Here is a 23,006-nt window from a genome sequence, read left to right on the forward strand (position 1 = left end):
ACAGCTGTATATATCTGTACACTGATAGCCCATTTAATCATAATCTCAGCTAATCTGACTCCAGATGGTGACACATCATAAGTAAAACCATCAGGCTGTCCATTTAAGGTACAAAAATAATCTTCATTACTACAGTGTCTACTTATTCAAACTTTAAGTAGCTTTTTCTGCCCCATCTTTGAACCGGGGAATGGGTCAACAGGGTCCATCCCTTCTCCTGACCGGAACTCCTCCCCAGCTCACCCTTCTTCTCAGGAGAGGCAATGTCCTCTGCACAAGTGCACAGGAATTTATTTTCAGAGCAGGGTACCAAACTGGGGTCTTGCAAAGTTACACCTAAGACCTTTCACACAGATCATCTTCTACCTTCTGAAGTGACAACAGCTTTCCTTCCACTAATTTCTTTCTTTTTCAATGGATAAAGTTATTTCAACACTGTAACTGTGGAAACTGCTTCCACACTTGCGCTGAGTAGGCATCAGCAAGCAGATAGTGGTCTGTAGCTTCCTTCCTTCGAGGCAAAATGATCACATTCAAATTCAATTCACCTCTGGAAATTCAGCCCCGTTCCCTGATGTTACACAAGTTTTTATGATATTCTGATGGGGAATCATGAAAAGTAGAAACAGCTGGACGGTAAAAAAAAAAAACAAACACAAAAACAAAACAAAACAAACAAACAAAATCAGCAACAACAACAACAAAAAAACAACCACTATGCTCCTTCTTACCCCTTTTAGCCCTTGCGCTAAGATAAATTGTGACCCCAGTGTCAGGAAAATCCTCATTTATCTATCTCAGATGATTGCTGGACAGAATTTACTGATGCTGGTGGTGGGAGGGTATCTACAGCTCCTCCTCAATGCTGCATGAGCTCCTTGAGCTTTCCTGCCCTCTAGTTCATCGGGAAGGATGTGGTGGGGCTGGAAGACAGCAGAGACTTGGGTCTTGTCAGCCGATCCCGAGCTCAGCACAGCTTGAGAAGCATGAAGCAGCCAGCCAAAACTGCTCCTGTTCTTGTGACAAGCTCATGCTCAGATCAGGCATCACCCAGCATTCCTTCCTTTCCGTATGGTGTTGTCATCTTGGAGACTGGAAATACTGTTTTGGAGGCTTTGAAGGTGAGGAAGGATTCAGGGAAGCGTTGATTGCAGATAATAAGCAACAGCTATGACTGAGGAATCACTGGGAACAGAAAAGCTGGAGGATGGTATAGGAGAGGCCATAGCAGCAATAAAGGAAAAGAACATGCCCCTCATGGGATTTTTTTTTTATAGAGACCACTGAACGTACAGGACTGTAAGCAGGGAAGCAGATGCTGAGGGCAAGTGGGATAGTCCCATGCTGGCTACATACTCCAGACTGATAGCTCTGCAACCTATTGCTGATATTACTTTTCCTTTTATCCAAAACCAAAATGTGTTAAAGACTTGTGATTTTCATATTTAGCATGTCACGTACACAACAGCAAGCCATCAAAGTGTGCAATGCTGATAATGATATATAATCATCATTTGTCTTTGACTTTGGGTGCTGCTAAAAGAAATGTTGCAAAGTCACTCCCCAGTGTGACAACAGCAGTAACCTGAAGCAAGACTGGTGAGAAACCAGAAGAAAAGCAGGGTTGTATATTAAGGGTTCAAAGAAGTAAATAAAAAATAAATAAACATGACACCAGTGACAGACAGGAAATAAAAGTTTCTAAAAGTTGGCATTACTTTAAACTAGCCTAGGCTCAATGTAAATCCCTTCTTTCTTGATGGGGTTTTTACCTTTGTTCTTAAAAATTACATTTCCCTAAGAAAGCAGTAACACTTCTAAATAAATAATCAAGACTTGATGTACTGCCAAGGGTTTCTACTAAAGGCTAGGAAAATGATCAGGGTAATTAAAAATAAATTCAGAGTGTGCACATGTTTCTTTTTATGTTATAATGCTGTTTCTTTGTGGATGTTTTTTCTGGGTTTAAAAAACTAACAAAGCTAGAAATAATTTGTAGGGCATTAAGCACAGTAATAATAAAGTAATACTAAACTGAATGCTTTTCTTATTTTTCCTAATAGTTATTACATGAGTAGTTTCCATTTCACAGCTCCAGTAAGGGCAGAGGTGTTACTGAAGCTTCCCTTCCAAAGCCATAAGCACTTCAGCAGACCCTTTGAAATCTTCTTGGCAAAAAGAATAGTTTGTGACCATTAATTTCATAGATTTCAGTTGAATTAAGTCTTTGTTGGAAGAGTGCAAATGGTAATGTGATTGTTGTATCTGGTCTAGCCTCAAAGCAAAATCTAAGGCTGTCAGTTTTTGTAATACATGGATAAAAATCACATCATTAATCCCACTGTCAGCCAGCTGCCACATGCTTACTGAACAAATGAACCCACTAAAAGGCAAGGGCACATGTTTTGTGCCTCTAAATGTGAAAATACATGCTCTTAAATTAATTTTGAAAGAGATTCAAACTTAGTTTGCCATATTCCCTGAGTTTACTCTGATTTACTTCTCTCCAATTTTCTAAGCCATGAATTTTATGTTAAATTAAGTCTGAGGATCATATTTTGAAATGTAGTTTCTGCAATTCTTTAAAAATGCAGGTGAAGAAATCTGCAGATGCAATCTTAGGTGATTTGAAGACGTTCACATACAAGTCAAATTTAATTTGGACAGTTTCATCAAGGCAAATGTTCTTTCTGCTAAAATAATTAAGTATTTTATGTTATCTATGCTGCGATTAAAAATTTAGAATGGGTTGGACAAATCATGAATTTCTATCCTTAATTCTTTGGTTTTTTTTGGCTTCTGTGCTTCTAGACATTTATAACATGACTCTGCCTTGATCAGCCCTGAGAAAAATCTGTGATACGGTACTGGCTATAAATTCATGCTGGTAGAAGGAAAGGCAGTATTTTACCTCTTTAGACCAAATTTAAACTGCACCACCTGCCCTCCCTTTGGGCCTATTCTTCCCACATTTGTACAGCTTTACTGTTTCCTTCCAGAAACTCTGTATAAGGCTGCAGCTTTTGGCTTAAGTGGGTCCTAATCCTCACTGATAGAACAAAGTCCATACCGGACACAAGGCCTGCAAAGTACTGTAATTAAAAATTATTTTTGCTTTGGAATGTCTGCACTCTTCCAAAGAACATAAATTTCTGCATATTAGAATCATAATTTAAAAGCGGCCATGCTGACTTTCTTTTTTTTTTTTAATTTAGAGAAACAAAATAGCTGTCAAACTGAATACTTATATGACAAGTTTTTGCACAAAACACATTTCACAGCCAAGATATAAACTTCTGAAAAATGGGTGTCTACTGGAAACAATGACAGTTCGTTCATATGAAAGCAACTACCACACGGTTTGTTTAAACTGGGCATCACCACTGTGTGCTTTTGTTTACGTTACTGCCTATTGGCATCCAGCAGGACTCAGTCAGTCGAGGCAAGTCTGTTAACTTAGTAACATAAAAAAGCCACTGTTATACATGAGCCATGTTTTGGGCAGACATTGTAGCATTACTTTTTTTTTTTTTTCACATAATGTTAAAACATTAGCAAACATGACAAGACAAAGCAAATATCAAATCAGAAAAGAGAATTCCTGGTGCACATCTGCTTGTCAAAAACATTTACTTTTTTTTTTTTTTTTTTTAAGGAATGTTAAAGCACTGTTGACTTTGGTGTTGAAATAATACAGTTTTGAGACTCATTAACTGAAGTTAACAGGATCTTTTGAATGCTCAGATTTTTAAAAACATGACAGCACATAAACTTTTAGGTCAGACATTAGAAATATTGTTAAAAAACGGATTTCCATCCCTTGCAGATATGAATGGACCATCAGAAAGCCATGTTGGCACCTCTCCATTCTCTGAATCAAAGCAAATTTCACTGAACACAAAAAAAATCAAATTTAATGTTTATGGGCAAATTTATTAGCTATAGAGATGTTTCCATATTCTACTTTGCATACTTGTTTGACTAGCCTGGGCTGCTGTTGAAAGTACTTTCTACTTCCCAGAAAAGGACCTGCTCTTGGAATTCTATCTAAGTAGAGGGAAATTTGCAGGGATTTCATTGGGCTTCATCAGAGTTTATCCAAACAACACAACTCCTGCTCACCTGTTAATGAAGGGATATTCAATGTATGAACTGGAGTAGCTAGGAAAACAGTTTAAAGTGCTACCCTTGCTTCCCTGAAGACTAAGCACTGTCATCATCTACTGCTATTGCTTTTGTTGTATTTTACGGTATCAGCACGAATATGCTATGAATTCTTGTAAGAGAAAAAATCAGATCTCCCCAGCACTGTACCTGTGAGGTAGGTGTTGTGTGAGGAATTGATGAAATAGTGTGACAGTGGTTGAGACATATCTTCATTTAAATCCAGTTTCTCAGGTGGAACAACGCCATTTTCTTCTCCACTCAGATATCGCATAAATCCATCCACTGATATCTGTCCTGAGAGAAACACAGATCCACGGAAAGCACCCATTACTTTCAAGTATAGATTTTACAACATACAGATGCTATGGTCAAAAAATACACTTATACAATGGTATATATGACAGATCATATAATCATCAGACTGGCCTTCATCTAGTTATTATTATTTTTTTATTACTATTACCTCATTTTCAGCCATTTAAGTTGCATATAATACACATCTCTTTACCTGTACCAAAGAATAATCCTGTCATAACCAGGGTCTATAGACAATCAAAGGCACAGGGGAATCAGAGCTACAGATGGCTACAGAAACAGAGAAAATAAACCACAGCATATCAAGGAGAGGGTTCTTCCAAGGATAAAAGAAAGCATCCTTGCTGGAAGAAACCAAGAAAACAACAAACGGAATCACTCAAAGAAACAGGTTAACTTCAATCTCTTTTGAATATGATTCCACGTGTGTTATATGATATAACACACCTAAACGTTATATGATATCACACACCTAAACTGCAAAGCAAAGCTAACCAAATGAACCACTTTTTAAGGGGGAATTAAGCTTTGTTCCTTAATTCTTATATTTGTCTTCCAATTCTTATCTCACTAGAGTGCCAGCATAAATGATCATTTCATATGCCGCTGGCAAATTAGAAAGCTGAGTCCTATCCTCAGCCTAAATATCACCATTGATCTGAGTGGAGCTGTGCTTATCACATCAAGATGAATTTCTCCTCTCAAGCCTTCTGCATAATGTTGATTGTAGGGTTAGAGTTGATTTGTACATTTAGGCTAAAAAAAAATGGAATAAAAATACAGTAGTCTATAATCGATGATTAATGCTAATCTGAACCAATCTGAGACATTTTTCTTTGCCTGATGTTTTTGTAATTTTGTCTGGGTTTCATCTGTAGATGTACTCAATTGCGTTACTTTAGTTAATTTGGTTACTTCCTATAGTAAAACGGAACTTCTGTATCTTTGAAGAACCTCGAGGCAGCTACATGGCAGTTGACTCCCAGCAATTGCCCCTACCACAAAATATTCTGCATAGCATCTGTACCCAAAAAATCCTAGATCAACTGACTATGGCATTGAAATATGGAACACCTCAGTTCTACTCCTGACTCTGCTATTCTCTCCCTAAGCATCAACCCCCTTTTACCTGTGCAACAGATAAACTTACTTTTTTTTTAAACATATGAAAAAGCAATGGGCATCCTTGAATCACTTTTGTAAAGCCTGTAATCACATGATGCAAATATCGCATCTACATAAAATCTGTACTTGGACCCTGGGATTCGGCTCTTGCTCAGAGAGAAAAAGATGCAACAACCTTAAGTTTAGATGCCTCATTTTCATAACAACCTAAGATGGTGACACTAAATGAACCTATTCATATGACAAGAAATGTAGTGACAATACAGAGCAATGCAATTATCTTTCATTCCTATGACAACAATTGTAAGATGGTTGGAAAGAAAAACATCAAGTCCATCCACTATTTTAAGACCGTAATCTGAGTGCAGTCTTGCCAGGCTCCACAGCTGCTTTGTTATAGAGTAATTAATCATCCACAGACAGGGACCTATGTACTTTCATTTTCACAAGAAAAAATACAAGATGCAGAAAATCAGGAGAAAACACCACTGAGTTTTTTCATGAAACAAAGATTTATGAACAACCAATCTGCTGCATGAATCTACCAAGAGACATTATGAGTGTAGACAGAATCATCTGCTATCATGGAGTTAACTTGAGCTAACATTCATTGAATAGAAACACTGCACCAGTTTTGCAGTGATTTAAATATTGTGTGTGGTGTACATTCACACCACACAAGCAACATCCTACAGGAAAAAACGGGTAAGATCTGAATGGGATAGCCACTACATTACAGTGGCTTATAACTTCTGATGTATGAGACAGCTTATCCAGAGTCATCAGTATCTCCATGTTGTTTTGAATGGGCTACCTTCTGCCAAACTAGGAGCCTTAAAGTTGCTGTCATTTGTTCTCCAGGCTACAATGAAACAGTAGTTTTTATAATTCCTCAACAACAAGAACCACAAGCTTTATAATCACACAGTGTTCTGAAAGAAAAGCTTCTTTTCACTATACAGATGCCTATGTTGACTCCTGTTGACAGTATTCAAGCATCTCAGAATGATCTCTGCTTTTAATACTCAAGAATATACCTGAAAAACAGGGTCCTTGCAGTCCCTGTTTTACAGATGGAGAACTGAAGCTAAAGATAAATTAAGTTACTGGGCATAATATATTAGTTATTATACCAAGATAAGCCTGTGGATTAAGCTGGGAACTGAACTATACAATCTCTGAAAGCCTGTTTGGGTACCTGACTCACTTGAACACCTTTGGAATAAAAGGAAGCAAGGCTGAGGGCCTGCATTTCCTCTCTTCTTTCTATTTAGTGGTTCATTTTGCTTCTTTGCTCCCTTCCACACTACATAAAGTTGAATGAACTCAAGGTCTGCAGAGTGGTCCTTCTACATATTACCATTGTTATTAACATAAATCTCTGCAAGCATTATTCACAAGTATAATTATATAGTTTTTGAGTTACACAGTTATCTGAGCTTATGGCTATAGATTGCTATTTCCCCCATCATAATTAAGCAGTCAGCATTTCAGAAAGTGAAGCAATTTCCAAGTTCAATTACAGCTGATATCGCACCAGTGAGAGTTTGACTGTGGAACGGAGATGGCAGATGTCAAAGGGACTTTGTATCCTAGATATTAAAGAATAGATTGTTTGTGACCAATGTCAATGATGCTCTGAGGCCAACTGCAGTGATGACAATCCTCAGTGGACAGCCATCTGAAATGAAATAGCCTCAATTTATTGGTAAGATTTCTTCTCTGTTTTCTTAAGCATATTACAAATTTACCTCAGACATTGCCAAGAAAAAATAATTTGTGATCAGTTCTTTCTATTATAGCTGTCACCCTTTATCTTTAGATCTATATTAGGAAGACGTAATGGCATGATTAAATATAAAAAGTTAGATGAAAAAGAAGCACAACAGGAAAAGAGAAAGAGACAAGACAGATTTATTTTTCTTTTTTCCCCTCACACACAATTGCCTTACTAACATCTAAACCCTAGGTTTTTGATGCAACTTTTAAATACTTGGTGTGCTTTATATAGTTAAAATTGTGGAGTTAACTGGCTTGCCTTTTCACTCATCATTGCCTTATTAAATTTGATCTGATGTCACTTATTAGAACAGAGGCAGATCACTGGTGTTCGTTGAAATGCTACCGTCAACTTCAATAACGTTTGGTTCAAGACCTTCCTAAATAATCCTAAGGGCAACGTATAGAGAGACAAGAATCACTCTTTTAGCTATACTGGCAATGCCAGACCAAGAAGAGCAAACAAAGATGTAATCATAACAGAAGCTATCTCAGCATTTACAGAACTCTGTTAAGATCCTTTCCTCTACAGAGTTGGGCTTTACTAGCACAATATTTTTTTTTCCTCAAATATTTCTTCTGTAATTTGTCTGATTAATTAAAATTTCCCTATGTAGTCACTCATTACTGCTTTATTAAAATATTCAGCCACCACAAACTTAAAATTTCTTCCTTTTTCCTGTGGCATCTGGCCTATTTTTAAGTCTAACACTTAACTTTTCCCCCAATGCCACTGGATCTCTTTCTGCTAAATATATAACTTTTCTGAGGAAAAAAGGTACACACAAACATCTGTCTATTTGTTGTGCAGGTAGCCTTGGTGCTGTATATATCACAAAATTTTCCTTCATGTCCTCAAGGTTTACTTGAGTTGTGTGGCAGGGTGGATTGACCTTGGACAGCTGCCTGCTGCCCACCAAGCCACTGCCTCATTCCCCTCCTCAGCAGGACAGGGGCAGTAAATAAGATGAAAAAGCTTGTAGGTGGAAATATATGCAGGGAGATTACTTACCAATTACTGTCATGGGCAAAACTGACTCGCCTTGAGGGAAACTAACTTAATTTATTGCCAATTAGAGCTAGAGTAGGATAGTAAGAAACACAGACAAGAATCAAAGCACCTTCCCCTGCTCCATGCCTGCAGCACCAGCACCTCCCCTTCTTCCTCTCCCCTCAGGACTCTTTTTCACACTTTTTTCACCTCCTTTCTCACCCCTGTGCCGCACATTTGCCTTTTCTTCCAGCCACCTCCCCAGAGGTGCTGCTGAGGGGCTGAGGGGCTGGGCCCTGCGCTGGGGCTGTTGGAACCTTCTGGAACTGGCATGAGACAGCCCCAGCTCCCCTCAGGAAGGCCCCTGCAGCCAACACCTGGGCACAAAGACCCAATTCAACATGACAACTAAAATTACAGATATTTAACCAATTGTTCTGTTTTCAACTTAATTCAAATCCACTCTGATCATGGGGTGACTGCTGTCTCTGTGCATCTCTTCAAGAAGCAACTGCATTTTGTGCCTTAGCTGGATTACATGTAATGTTTGTCAGAACTGTCCAGCTCTGATACAGAAACAAATATGCTCACAATGTGTTTGACAATAAACATGGATATTTTTCTTTCTCTGGACTTACTATATTGAAGAAATTAACGATTGTCAAAGCATGCATAAGGAACTAGCTAGAGTTTTGTGCAAACCAAATAAATAACAGATCAGTTTTTTTAAATGTGTAATGTAACAGGGCTGTAAAATAGAAGACCATGTCCTGAGGAGAAATATGAAAGTTTCTAATGTAATCTTAATCACAGACATTCCTAATACCTCAAAATTATAAAAGAGCATCTGAATACTTGTCTATAAGTTATATAAACTTTCTATAATTATAAAAATGTATCTGAACTAAAAACTTGCAAAAGCTAGAGGCACTGGAAACTCTGGAAATGTTTTTCCGTGCCTCTCCACATTTATCAAAACCTCTTCTCCAAATGGGAAGGAAGCTGCTAAAAGAATGGGACCTTGACTCTTACTCTGTTTGGGTTCTGGGTTTATTCTTGCTCTACTTTTCTGTGTTGCAGATTTAAATGCTGCATTCACTCTAGTTGCACACACCAAATAGTCCTTGAGTGGCATGCCTACAATTCCCCTCTCCCCCTCGGTCTCAACATTTGGAAGCTGAACTTCATCTGCCAGTCACTTGGTGCTAAGTCTGTCAGTGACTGTCCCACCCAAACCTCATTCTTCATTGCAGAAAGGAAGCCCATATAGGGGACTCCAAGTATGCCCTCAGTGTTTCACCTGCAGCAAAGAGTGAAGCAGCTTGTTAGCAAGAGGTTCCACAGGACACCCTGAATAGCTCCACACAACGTGCTTGGTGGTGAAATTAATGCAGAGATCAAAGAAAAACCACCATATTTACAGTCAAGTGCGGACAACTAAACTTGATAGTTTTTCAGGAAAATTTGGTAGTAAAGAGGAGTGATTTCCTACTAGAAAGATAATATATTTAATAGGGACACTGACAGATTCTATTGAATTTCCCAGTCTGCGATCAGCTTCATTAAGTGAAACATGAAGTGTTTGTGCAGCAGCTTGATCTTTTTCTGCCTCCCTGGCTCCATTTGATTGCTTCAAAATGGTTACAAGGGAGAAAAGAAGAAGAAAAAAACAAAGAGGGGGAGGACTACAAATACAATTGTAGAGGCAAGCTCTGAGTATATCACAAAATTTCCTTATCACCTACAACTACATATTCACATACTTTTCAAGATCTACTACACTGGATCGAATATGCAAATGTTCATGGATGGCAGTTGAAAGAAAACGATGTAAAAATTTAGCTGTTACTTTGCCTGTAAGAAACAGGGGTCTTCTGTGGTCAACATTTGTAAGTTCTAAAAGACAAGAGGAGTCACTTCTGTCATCCCAAATCCTTTTTCTTGGAAGGTGGCATACTTCTGGTGAAGGACCTATTGAAAATTCACAAAATCTATAGGGGTAATGAAGCGAATCCACTGATTCATTTCATCTCTCTTATGGTTCTTCAATATTGTCAACACTAATCAATCAAACTGCTTTCTTCTGCAGGTTACGAGACCTGGAATTTCCCCACTCCTAGAAGATGGCACTTGTAAATTTGTCAGGGACCAGGAGTTTCAGCCCATCAATTAAACTGGTCGATAGGATGCACCATACTTTGTGTATATACTTCTCAAAGACTTCTCTAGTTGAAGACTTACTGTGTTATTGTAAGGTTCTTAATAATCCTCTTTGACAAGATCTAGAGAACCTCGTTTTTGTTATCAGAGGCCTCTGGCAGTCCTTGTGCAGGGCCAGAGTATTTTGCAGTTTCCCATGCCATCCTAGATATTGATAATAACCCCATGTAAAACTGTTCATGTGTGGTTTCCAGGGCTGGCAAAAGCACAGGCTGCTTTGGACACAACAATCTTTGTCTTAACGAGACATAAGTAACTTGACAATTTCCTGCTTTCCCAACCTCTCCAGTGTGCCAGCATGACCAGCTCATCCAGTTTCTGGATGTGGAAATGCTTGTGGATCCTTAGGAGCTTGCCAGCTCAACAACTAAAGGATATAAACAAAGCCCTGCTCACTCAACACCTGCAGCACCATGCCAAGAATAAGATAACAGATGTGAGGGTTCAAAGTAGGGTTGAGATTCTAGAAGAAGCTTCTTCATTGGGTTAGCGCCCTCTGCAGAGGCATAGGATAGAAGTCAAAACCCCAGTAGTGTGCCTGGAGGAAATAGAAAAGTAAAGCTAATCCTGCAAACTTCTCAAACCAACTGCTTGATTCAAACTTCGTCCCCTTATTTCAGCAGACAAGCTGCATGCACAGCTACTTGATTGCTACCTGATTTTCCCCTGACCCTCAGCAGGCTCAGGTCTGTCCCCAGGAGTTTTCCAGTCCTTTGGGTAGTCTTGTGACACAGTAGGACAGCAAAACAGAGAGGCACAACAGACAATGGAAAAGACCACTTCTCTGATCATTCTTCTTTGCACTTCAGTCCTGCAACTTTAAAATCAGCCTTTGTTTGTCCCTTAACATTTGCAGAGGTTTTGTATGACAAGATGTGCATTTGTTTGTAAGCAGTTAACAAGTTTGGCTGCACAGATCTTGAACGTTTCCTTCCATATATTTGCAAATTTAGTAGAGCTTTCCATTTGTTTATGCCCATGCTGTTATCTACTCATTTATGATGTAACTGGTAGGCACAATTGTGCCAAGAGATTTTATGAAAGTAAAAAAGTTAACAAACAAACAAAAAAAGGAGAAGAAGCAATTAATTGGCACCTCATATCTCCCAGCCAGCAACACAGAATTACCACAGTATTTTGTTTGACAGCGAAATCAGGTCTATTCCAACACAATCTGTAACTTTAATCACATTCTCTGTAATCCCGTATAACTGAACAAGTAGTCTCAAGTCAAAGATTAAAATCTGCTGAGTATAAAAGGTATTTGATAATCCTGTGAGAGATCTGCACAACATGTCCCATTGGGAATTACATTCCACCAACCAGCTCTGCACTTCACAGCTCATTAGATATTAAAATTCTCGTGCCCGGTGTAAAGTAGGATGCATATACCCCTGATGTGTCTCTTGACACTGTGCACACATTAGCTACTATATGCTTGCTAGTTCTGTGTACCAGTAGAGAAGTTTACAAGGACGAATTCACATAAAATTCACAGTGTGGGACGCAACGTGCCATTGCCACTCTGCAGCATTTGCATCCAAGTGCTTTTGGAATTCATGCTGAAACCTTTTCAGCTTTCCAAGTACACGTGCTGTTATAATATTGTCATGGCTTAACTGGAATTTCTGTCTGTACTGACTGTTGTAAACAAGGGAAGGACAGGACTGCATCATCCAAGTAACATCCTCTTAAACACAGTCATCACAAAAAGAGAATATGGTACAAGGTCAGCCCAGACCAGATGCCAGAACCCTACAACTGTGTTACTGGATGTTACTTCAAGAAAGTCACTGCTGCTCTATTTTACAAATACCCCTTGGGATAGAAAAGAGCTTCAGTCCTCAGTTCAGGATCTGCAGATATTTCAGAACATCTATGTACCGCAACCATAATTTACAGACAACAGGAAGAGGAAGCCAGTAACTCCTCCATTTTAGCAATTTTCTCCATGACCAGCAAGGTGCAAAATTCACACTAGTCAAGACAATTTTATCAAATTAATAACTAAGTGGAGGAAGGACAATACATTTGAATTGCTATATATGATTATTAGTGAAGCATTTAATAGAGTTTCTAAATTCAAACTATTCCTTATTGGAAAAACTAATCCGCAGAAAGAACAGATAGAAGCAAGCTGAGGTCAGAAGATCAGGATTTCTTTGAATTTGAAAGCGGAACTTCATGAAAGAAGTCCTGAAACTGCCACACCGATCAGCAGTGGGCCTAGCTTTTTATATAGCCTATAATAATCTGAAAAAGTAGAATCAACAACATAGTGTTTAAAGAACAGACAGTTATCTGGGAGCTGCTATCAAAGCAAGATGATAAAGCTGAACCAGGTAAATGGGAAGGAAATCAAATGAGAACATGCAAAATGGTAGCTAATAATTCTAGCAAAGAGCAATCCAAAATTGCTGAATTGGGAGCTGAATTGGGAAGAAGATGCCTAGAAATCCATCATCCTGAAAAGCAGAGAAGAGAGGGATTACAGAAATATACCTATGTGTAGCTGCATCAAAAATAGTAGTAGGAAAAAATGTATTTAATTGGCAGGGCATTTTACTGTCAAATCATTGATGAAAGAGGTAAACATACATGGCATCAAATATATCAACATACATATCCATAACTAAACTTAACCTACAGACCTAGGTAACCCTACAGATTTAATGGACATAATGTTTGGCCACAAACCAAAACAAGCTTTCTTTGGCAACATGTTCTAATGGCAAAAAAAATAAAAAAAATGATCACACTAGAAAACTTACTCAGTAAGAAAGAAGAAAGAGCAAGATTCATTGCTCTACCCTTGAATGGATATATTGTAGTAGGACACAGGGAAAGCTGAATATAAACAGAAAATGGTATCTCCTATACAATATAGGAAATAAATGTTTACTGAATGGCAAGCAGTCAGAGAGGGAAAACACTGGAAGGTAAACATGTTGTGCTTAAGTAGTGTACATAAAAGAGCTTGCTCAGTATCAGTTAATCCATGCGGAAATATCACATGCCCAAGGACAGTAAGATCTAGAATGTTTTGCAGAGTAAGGATCATCAAGCAAGTAAAGCAGAATTAAATATGTTTGAATCAGAAATGTTTGTCATTCTAATGAAGCTATCACATCCATTTTATCCTCTGTACAAGTGCACAGTGAAAGCTAACACTGGATACAAATTTTTTTCAATAAAATGTTTGCAAATGGAAATCAGGTTTAAGGATGGATTTTAGAGGAAGTACTCCAGCTCAAGACACTTAGCTTGCTTTAGGGAAGAAATACTTCCTATAAGCTTGCATGCAATCCATCCCAAATAGCAAAACATGTTTTTATAACAAAGAGCATTTTCAGTCAGAATCAAAACTCTGGAAGCATGCCAAGGACATTGCCACCTTGAAAGGAAAAGGAAGATGGAGTTTCACCTGAGAAGAAAGGAAAGTTTCCAGACCTCACTTTTCTCTGCTGGTACGAGCCATCCATTTTACAAGTTCTTAAAGTCACAGGTTGTTTTAGCCCTTTTCAAACACCCACAGAAGAAGGGGTCTAAAGCCTATGAAATATATGTATTTTTCACTAGTAGTGCTAGAAAACAGCAACACACACATACAGGCATGGGATTTTAACCATTCTTTCAAGATTTTAATCACATTTTTTCTTCCTCAAAATCTAAATGTTGGAAATGCATTTATTTTAATGGATATTGATCCTCTAAATCTCTATAGCAGCTTTAAACACCTCTGATGTAACAAAGCATGGCCACAATTCAGAAACACTGGTAAGCAGAGTTGATGTGTTAAGGAGCACAGTGATTGTAACCTGCTATATTGTAAACTACTGTTTTATTAATAGCAAATAGCACATATATATAAATATATGTCTATGATAGCTAACAAACACACAAGTGTCCAACATCTTGAATCAAGTATGTTTGTGTTACAAGTCTTTTATCTCACACATTTAACCAGATCCCTATATAACTATACATGTATAGATATATACAGATAGATATCTTCTATGTTCAGTGTGCTGTGAACTTTCTTATTTGTTACTTTACTGGAATACTAAGTTTACACAAAGGCTTCTGTCACTGGTGGTATCCCATACTTGTGCTTTTCACTTTGAATGCTACGTTAGGGTATTTCCCATTCTGCTCATTCTTCCATACAATATCCAAAGTGACTCCTATAGTTCTTTTTTGGTCCTTTGATGGACCAACTATCTACAGATACTCTGCTTTTTAGTTATGTATCTAACTTCTTAGTCAATCAAACCCTCAAAACTTTTTATGACTACTTACAAAGCTGTAATAATGTTTTAGGCTTCGCTTTACTCCACACTCAGCTTAGCAACACTGTTTTCTATTCAGTCACAGATAGCTTTCTTTAAACCAAAACTGTTTCTGCAACATTAGCACACATATCTGAAGATTTCATTATTTTTAAAGAGTGGGGGAAAATCTCACTCTGGTGTAGATAAGCAAACATGCTCTCCTAAGTCTCAAGACTGAAACGGCAATCAACATCATCTCCAAGTTGGACTGTTAAGAAATTCTACATCTAAAGCTATCTAGCGAACCACATGGGACTGCAGTTTATTCCTTGGCAGGTGTTTAGTTTTCCGCTTTTTTCTTTTTTGTTCCCTTTCCAAATTCAATTTTTCTTTAAAGAGCTGGTCTGATTTCTGCAGTCTTTACATTAGCAAGCCTCAGCTACTGCCCTCCAGATTCTCTTCCAAGAGGGGGACCTTGACTATTAAAAGCCACAATAGAACTACATCTGGATGATTTCAGCTGACATTGCAAAACTACGCAGAGCAATACAGCAATATAAAAGATGTTCCCACAATCTGTCCTTAGGATCCATTCTCTCATTGTAACTGCAGTTTACATGAAAACATATGTGCTACTCTGGACTTTGGTTGAGGTCTGAAGCACGATCCAGGAGAAGAAGGTGCTAAGGGCCCCAGGACCTGGGCTGGTTTCATTCATTACACCAGGACAGATGAAGCAAAGGCAGAACACAGTGAGGTACACCTCAGTCTCCCAGCTGACATCTTAAGCTTGGCTATTTCTGAACACTTTGAGCCCCAAGCTGCAATCATCTAAAACAATTACTGTGGACAGAAAGGCTACGGGGTTACTGGGTTTTACAGACACAAGCCCATTCTCTAGCTGCTCTTGACTTTTCAGCACAGATGTAGTAAGAAATTGTTTCTGACAAGATATCCTTTACAGACTATGAGAAGGCAGATAGTTTAGATCCAATTAAACCTGTAAAAACACTACAAAAACACCTTCATACTAGTTCCTAGCTAGCAGTGGAATGAGCACATTATGACATGGCAGATTTCTATGACAGGCAGACAACTAGATAAGTGGAAAGCTTTTAAATCAGACAGATAAAAATACCATTAATCCCAGCAATACTACAGTTATTTCTGACAATCCTGAATGAAGGCCACTACTGGAATACATCACCGCCTTCCCAAACCTCTGGAAAATATGCTCTGCAGAATGCCTCGTAGTGATCCTGGGAGATGTAATAATGTAAGATGGTGGCTTACTTCCAATTGCTAAGTTGCATTAAAAGATGTCTAAAAATACAGACCTTTTTTCTTGTTGGCAATACTTCACAACATAAGCTCTTGCTGCACTTGCCAAAAAGGCTGTTCTGAAGTATAATGGGAAGAAAGAAGAGCGTGAGCATTCTATAGGTGCGAAAAAAATGGGAAAAGCCTTCATAACAGTTAATATTTTTAGTTCCAGAAACTCCTCTAGTTGAAGAAGAGAGTTTAAATTAAAAAGAACTGGAAAAGAATAAAGGCATGGTTGTGCAAAGCCAGTTCAAATAAATTGAAAAGAAGGGACTTCAGCTCCTTGAAATGGACTTCCTCATCTGTTCCTTAAACTTGGTCTTGCAGTTACAGGCATTACATTATACACTTTTGTAAACTAGTTGAGTTTTACATATATATATGTGGGTTTTTTTGCCCTCTTTACTACCTCTGGTAGACTGTCCAGACCATAACATTAGGAAACTTCTCTTAATTTCCAGCCTAAAATTATTCAAGGCCACTTGATACTCCCGTGTTCTAAGGCCAACATTGTCCTTTAGCTTACAACTTCTTTCTGCCTCCCTAGTGTTAACCTTGGTACTTATAGGCAAGTTATATTCCAGCATATCCAGCAATAAAGGATATTGTTATAGGAGATGACTACATGTGAGGTTATAAGGGAAACTTCCTCATATGGTTGTATTATAGTAGCACACATACTTCAGCTATGTTAACAGCCCTGTTATGACAGATACCATCCACACAGAAAGACTCACAGACCGTTGTTAGCTCCTCAAGGCAGAGACTGACTGTCTATTTAGTCAAGTCAACCAAAGGAAGAGGCAAAAAAAAACACACAAAAAAACCACCAACAACAAAACGGCACATGAAAGGGAATGGGCAAATGTCGTTGAGCTCATTTGTGGCAGAGCCAAGAAAACTGTGCTCTTCTGCCACCAGTTCTACATTTCACCCACTGGATCACAGCAGTTATTATTCCATTTGTCCTTATGGGCCCTTTGCAGCTGCAGAGCACTACATTTGTAGCAGTCATACTGAAGAGGCAAGACCCACAATGTTTATTCAACGTTTATCTATACTTGTTTCCTTCAGCCCATGAGTCTATGCTGCCTTATGTTTTCAGAAGTAAACTTTATCTGATATTCATCTTCAAATAATAAACCCTGCTGCTAAGACTGAATACCTCCCTGTGTTCCATAAAAGAGGCAGTGGCACAGCAACAAGCATAAAGAAGCTGTTTAACTTTTAGAGTAAGATTTCTATTTATGGGCTCTGATAGTCTGAGGCTGAGTCGAACACAATGCAGACAGGCAGCAGCAGAAAAATGTTTCTCCAGAACCCTTGAAAAGCAGCACTGGGTCTAAGACTCTCTTTACCTATCCCTCAGCAAAAGCTCCAGCTGAAGGGAATGATGCAGCCCAAAATATCTACCGATGTTGGCTTTGTGGTCCTGTCACCCCAGATTCTTTCACCCATTTTCAGTGTTACAAAAGGGCTTCACACAGGAGTCCATTAGATGGCCTATCACATTTCCAAGATGTGGGTCAGGAGTTGCTGCTATGGTCAGTTTATATATTAGCACAGGTCTGCTCTGACTGCTGAACTTACGTTATCAGGATCAGTTTATGCTCTGCAGCTCTGAAGATACAAATTCCACAATGTGTCTGTCCATTTGACACACGTCACAGTTTCACTGACATCAGCGGAGCTATTTCTGGTACCAGATACCAGTCCCAAAATGCATTTCTGCAAAGCTCATTTTTCTTTCAAAGTATCTGTATTATATACAGAAGATTAGGAAACTTTCCCTCCCTGGAACCCTAAACATAATTTTGATGAATGCTATCATTAATTCGACGGCAATAGCAAAAACCAACTCTATGCATAAGCAGCTGGGTCTTAGACCCAAGCCAGGCCCTACCTTTTTAAAATGCAACCAAAGAACAAAAGGTAAAAACTTTTGCTTTTTTACTAAGCCAAATACTACTGTGCCTTTGTTTACTGTTGCCAAATCCATTATTACCAGTCCGCATCACTGTTGCATTTTATAAATGGTACAGTTAAATTATAAAAATAAAGCACTTGTAAAGTGGATAAAAAAAAGGGGGTTACGGAATATAGTAATTGAAGATTTTACTTTCTAAAAGACTTCTACAGTATTTGTTTTTTTCTACTTGAGATACAATCTTCTGAACAATTGCAAGATCCAAAATGAATTTTACGTCTCTAGTAATGCAAAAAAAAAAAAAAAAAGCATCTAAAATGAAAAAACAATGCATTACAGAAGCATATTTTGCAAATTCATTTTGACAAGTATTGTTTCCATGAACTTATTTTTAGCGATACATTACTCATGCTAACCTTTGCTGCATATATGTATATATATTTAAAAAAAAGAAAGGCTTTCTAGCGAGCTTACTAACTTAGCACTTGCAGCTGATGACATGGGATAGGCTATGACTTTTTGTTTTGCTGATACGTTTTAAATAGTAATAAATTGTGACTGGGATCTATTGTTCTGTTGCCATTTAAGAATGGGCAACAATGCTAAGCGCTCTTCTCTTGAAAACTGGAATGCTGGAAAGCACTATAAATCCCAAAGTTAATGGGCTTTTTGATAAATATTCTTAATATCCAATGTTAAGTTAGGAGGCTGAAGGGTTTCAACCACTTTGGAAGACTTTCTACAAATGTTTCAGAGCCAGAAAGCTCCACCATTTGACTGAATGGTTTATATATTAGAATTTATGCTTTAAATATTATGAAGGATGTTCTAAAAGTGTAGCCGCAGTTGCACAGTACTTGTTTTTGACATTAAAATCTGTTGCCTAGAGAATGACCCCCTTCTGCCATTAAAAGACTCCAACGTGTAATTATTCTTAAGCAGTTACTAAAAGGTGAATTTAATGTGGTGGGACCAAAATGTTTAAAATGTATTGATGTTTCAGGGAGGAAAAACACATTTGTGCTTAAGTGAATATTGCCTGGTGTTAAGGCTGCCGTGAGAAAAACACATGTAGTAAATGCTGCATAAAATTAAATGTATCTTAATTTAATGTTAATTGCTTAATTTGTTTTATTACTTAAGGAAAAAAAAAATAACAGCACAACTGCCAATAAATGTGCACTAGCAAAACAGAATTAATACTGAAATTCAAAGGGAGTTGTGAAACTGGCTCCCCTAGCATCTTTCTAAATACATGTCTAACTATAACTGACATATAGGATTTTTGAGTAAGTGTAGGTTTATGAATAGGTGGAAAATCCAGAGAAAGAAACACTTCATAACATAAGAGGAAAACTCTTTTCTTTCACATATCTAAAGGTCTGGTCATTTAAAATAAAACAGGCAGTAGCAGAACCTAAACAACTGAGTACTTAAGAGAAAAAATTAACATCTTTATACCATTAGTTATCTTAAAGATACCTCTAGTTAAGTTCAATCTGGTGTACAGATCCATTGGCCAGTAAAGTCTCCAAAGCACCTCCAGACTCTCTTTAAAGCTTGTATTACACTCAAGACAATTTCTCTCAGTTATAAAAACACTTTTAAAAAAATAGCTTATAATAACCTAACCTCCTTCTTGCTCTCACCAGCTAGGATGATTGAAAGCATATATTTTATTGCTACAGCACAATTCCAGCTTTTTCATGTCTCCTTTCCCTTGCAAACCTCGTTTCCCTGTTCTTCATTGCTCTTCTTGTACATGGACTATAGCTCTGTATGCTTGGAGTCTAGAAACAAAGGTCATCGCTCCTGGGAGCTTGGACATTGCAAGCAGAGACACCTGAAATTCAGCATCCATGTGCCATCTCCTATCCATAATGTAGCAAGATCCTGAACAACTTCTGTACAAGCCTTCTTAAAAGTGAAAGCAAATAAGAAATTCTCCAATTAACAACTTGGCAACTGATTTATTAACACTCATCCCTTAATCAGCATGGTAACTAGAAAAGGAACACATTTTAGCAGTTATGCCATCTATCAATGCAAATGCTTCGTAGCTTGAAAATGCCGAATTACAAGATGCTACTTAACCAGGCCTAACAGCCACACAGCATGTTTTTGCTGACAGTGAGAGACTGCTCATTGGTACCACGAACTTCCTTCTGCCTCCACCTGATAAGGAAGCATGCTATACATAGCACATTAATCTCCTTCACTATATGACACAAAGCATTAATCACTCAGCTTGCTTCAACCACAGTAAAATACTACTCCATATGCTTAACCTATGTAGATGTCAAGCCCATGAACATGCTGATGTTGCAAAAGCTCAATCACATCCCAGAAATACAATCCCTAAAAATACATTAACAGTGTGCAGAAACACAAGCAGCATTTTAAATCAAAATTGAGCGACCTAGGGCCCTTATCCAGTAAGCTCATTGGTATTTGATTTTAACAGGTACCTGAAGGGCCAAGTTGTAAAAGTTTAAAATATTACGTACAGCTCTTGCTTACTGTGTTCAAAATACTTTAGTGTAGCTGCAACATGTACCAAAAAGGACCTGTAACAGCAATCAGAAAATGAGAATCATCTTATGAGATGTCAAGTGTTTGACAAGTGCTGTAAAAGTTTACAGTCAGTGTGACCACTCTTTAGAGATTCATTTAACTAGCTATGAGAGAAGAAGCATTTAGTCAAAAGAGAATATTGTTACATAGTGGATGTGCTCAGATTATGAACTGAGTTAGGTAGCACACTAGGAGAAGATATAACCATCGGACAAGCGCAGGTCTAGCACTGCTGTCCAAGCAGGGTAGTGGAAGCCATGAGGGGCACTGCTGCGAGCAGGCCCTTAGGCCACACACGGGAAGGCCAGCCCCAGGTGGCTCAGCAGTTAGAATGTAACAGGGTTCTTCAGGAGTCTGATGCTCCTAGTTTTGCCAAGGAGAAGATGTAAGGAGATAATGTGGCTTCTGGTTGGCTTTTTCTTCCTTGCCTTAAAGCACTGGAAGCTGGCAATAGCCTGGACAATGAGCAGTGCCACAGGGCCCCAGAGGTGCCTGCCCGGCCTGTTTTGCTCTGTTTTCAGAGTTTTGGCAATCGCCTCGCTGAGGGTCAGACCAGAATGTCTTCACAAGGATGAAATGGCAGAGGGCACTGGGACTCCTTGATGTGTCTGAAGGATTGCTCCTGTGGGAGATTATTGTGATCATCTAATCGAGTCTCTGCTGTGGAAGCAGCTAAGGCCTGTGCATCACACTCTTAGAAGTTGCCCTGGTAGCTGTTCTCATGTTTCTGCCCTGAAATTTCACTTCAACAAAGCTGGGAAATAGGTAATTATGGGAATTAAGTTTCAATAAAGAATTAATATGATGTTCAAGGAAATGGAGCATAAGAGATTTTATATAACTATCCTTTCTTCCCACACCACCCATAAACTTAATCATATGCTTAAGGGATTTATTTCTCTGAAGCCAGGATGTTCTGCATGTTGCAAACATGAAATCTCACTCCCACAGCATAAATGTTTTCAGCAAATACTTTTAATCCTTGAGAACTGCAAGAATTCATTTTCTGTTTGCATCTTGGCATGTGTGCTACTGCACCGAGAAAAAAGATAGAGACAATACATATTTTGTGCATCTTTGTGAAAGATGATTAGAAAACTAGGCCTTTTGGCCCTATAGAAGACCTGAAAAGTACAGACATTTGCCACTACATTTGTTTCAGGCTTTTGTAAAAGTCATTTTAAGCATTGGAAGTTTAGATAAGGACTACAGAAAGTTAGAATACAACAAATGAGCTTGGCTTATTTCATGAGGATGCTGAACATGAATCCGTTTAATTCAGTGGGATGTCAGAACACTGGATTGATCACTTAAATAATTAAATATGGAAATAATACAGAAATGAACATGGAAGTGGTCAGACCTTCACCATTTCTGTACATGTTTGTACCTAAGCATCTGATGCTTTAATGAGTTAACCTGACACAAGATAAGGAACAGAGCTGGTCAGGAAGACAGCTTATGGAAACAAAACAATATACTTGTGTGCAGGCATGTGTGCACAAATGCGCACACACTGAGCAGGTGCAAAGGTTCAAACTCTAGAACAATCTGAAGAAAAAGGATTTAATTGGCATGAAGACTGGCAATTTATATCTCCTAATGCTTGCACCCAGGCCTTTAAAGTCTCTACCGCCACAAAGTAACTTCAGATCACTCATTACTCTTAAGAAATGGCTTAAATCACAGCTTTCAAATTTCTTTATGGTATTTTCTTCTGTTCTGGACCTGTATTTGTGATTTACTTCAAAGAGTAACTTTTCTTTGCCAGGAAAGAACAAATACATATACTATGCTGTCAGATCTTCTGGCTTGCTTCTTGAACCCAAACTCTGCAAAACTTGCTGTTCCCTGCTCCAAAAGTCCAATTATTTAATTGCATTGCTCTTGTACAACAATGATGAAATCATCCTTAGGCCACCCGTAACTTGGTTTCCCATGTTGCTGTTTATCATGCAGTTCTCTCACATCATTACCTCTCCCTTGTGTGCCTTGCTATGCTACTCACCTCTTCCTTATGCTATTCCTGTTTCTTGGTGTGCCCAGTTAATCCTGAGGAGTGGTTTAGTTGGGACCCCTTCCAGCTCACTTAAAAACGCAGGAGCACGAAGGAGCATGTGGAAATGACCCTAAGCCCATCTCTCTTCATGGAGCTGCTGGGCCTTGCTTTCTGAGAGAACTATACTGGATAAAGATTTCTGCTATCTTTCTACCTACTTTAGCTGCTGGTCCCACTACTGTAAGGTTTGTATCTGTTCTTACTATTTTAGCTGACAGTACTGGGGCCAAACATCTTGCTTCCACCCCTACCTCT

The 23,006-nt window shown here is 38.4% G+C and overlaps 1 protein-coding gene across 10 annotated transcripts in view; it reads right to left on the minus strand.

The window, feature by feature from the left end:
* The window catches only part of PLCB1 (phospholipase C beta 1), a 415,710-nt gene that overhangs the window by 116,059 nt on the left and 276,645 nt on the right, over positions 1-23,006 (minus strand). For all 10 annotated transcript variants that reach the window (XM_080585528.1, XM_080585529.1, XM_080585527.1 and 7 more), the window contains one exon: positions 4,315-4,461. In XM_080585528.1, coding sequence (XP_080441654.1) covers positions 4,315-4,461 — 147 coding nt within the window. The remainder of the gene's footprint in view (positions 1-4,314; positions 4,462-23,006) is intronic.

Source organism: Anser brachyrhynchus, assembly GCF_964034855.1.
Source record: "Anser brachyrhynchus genome assembly, chromosome: 3".
Lineage (NCBI taxonomy): Eukaryota > Metazoa > Chordata > Aves > Anseriformes > Anatidae > Anser > Anser brachyrhynchus.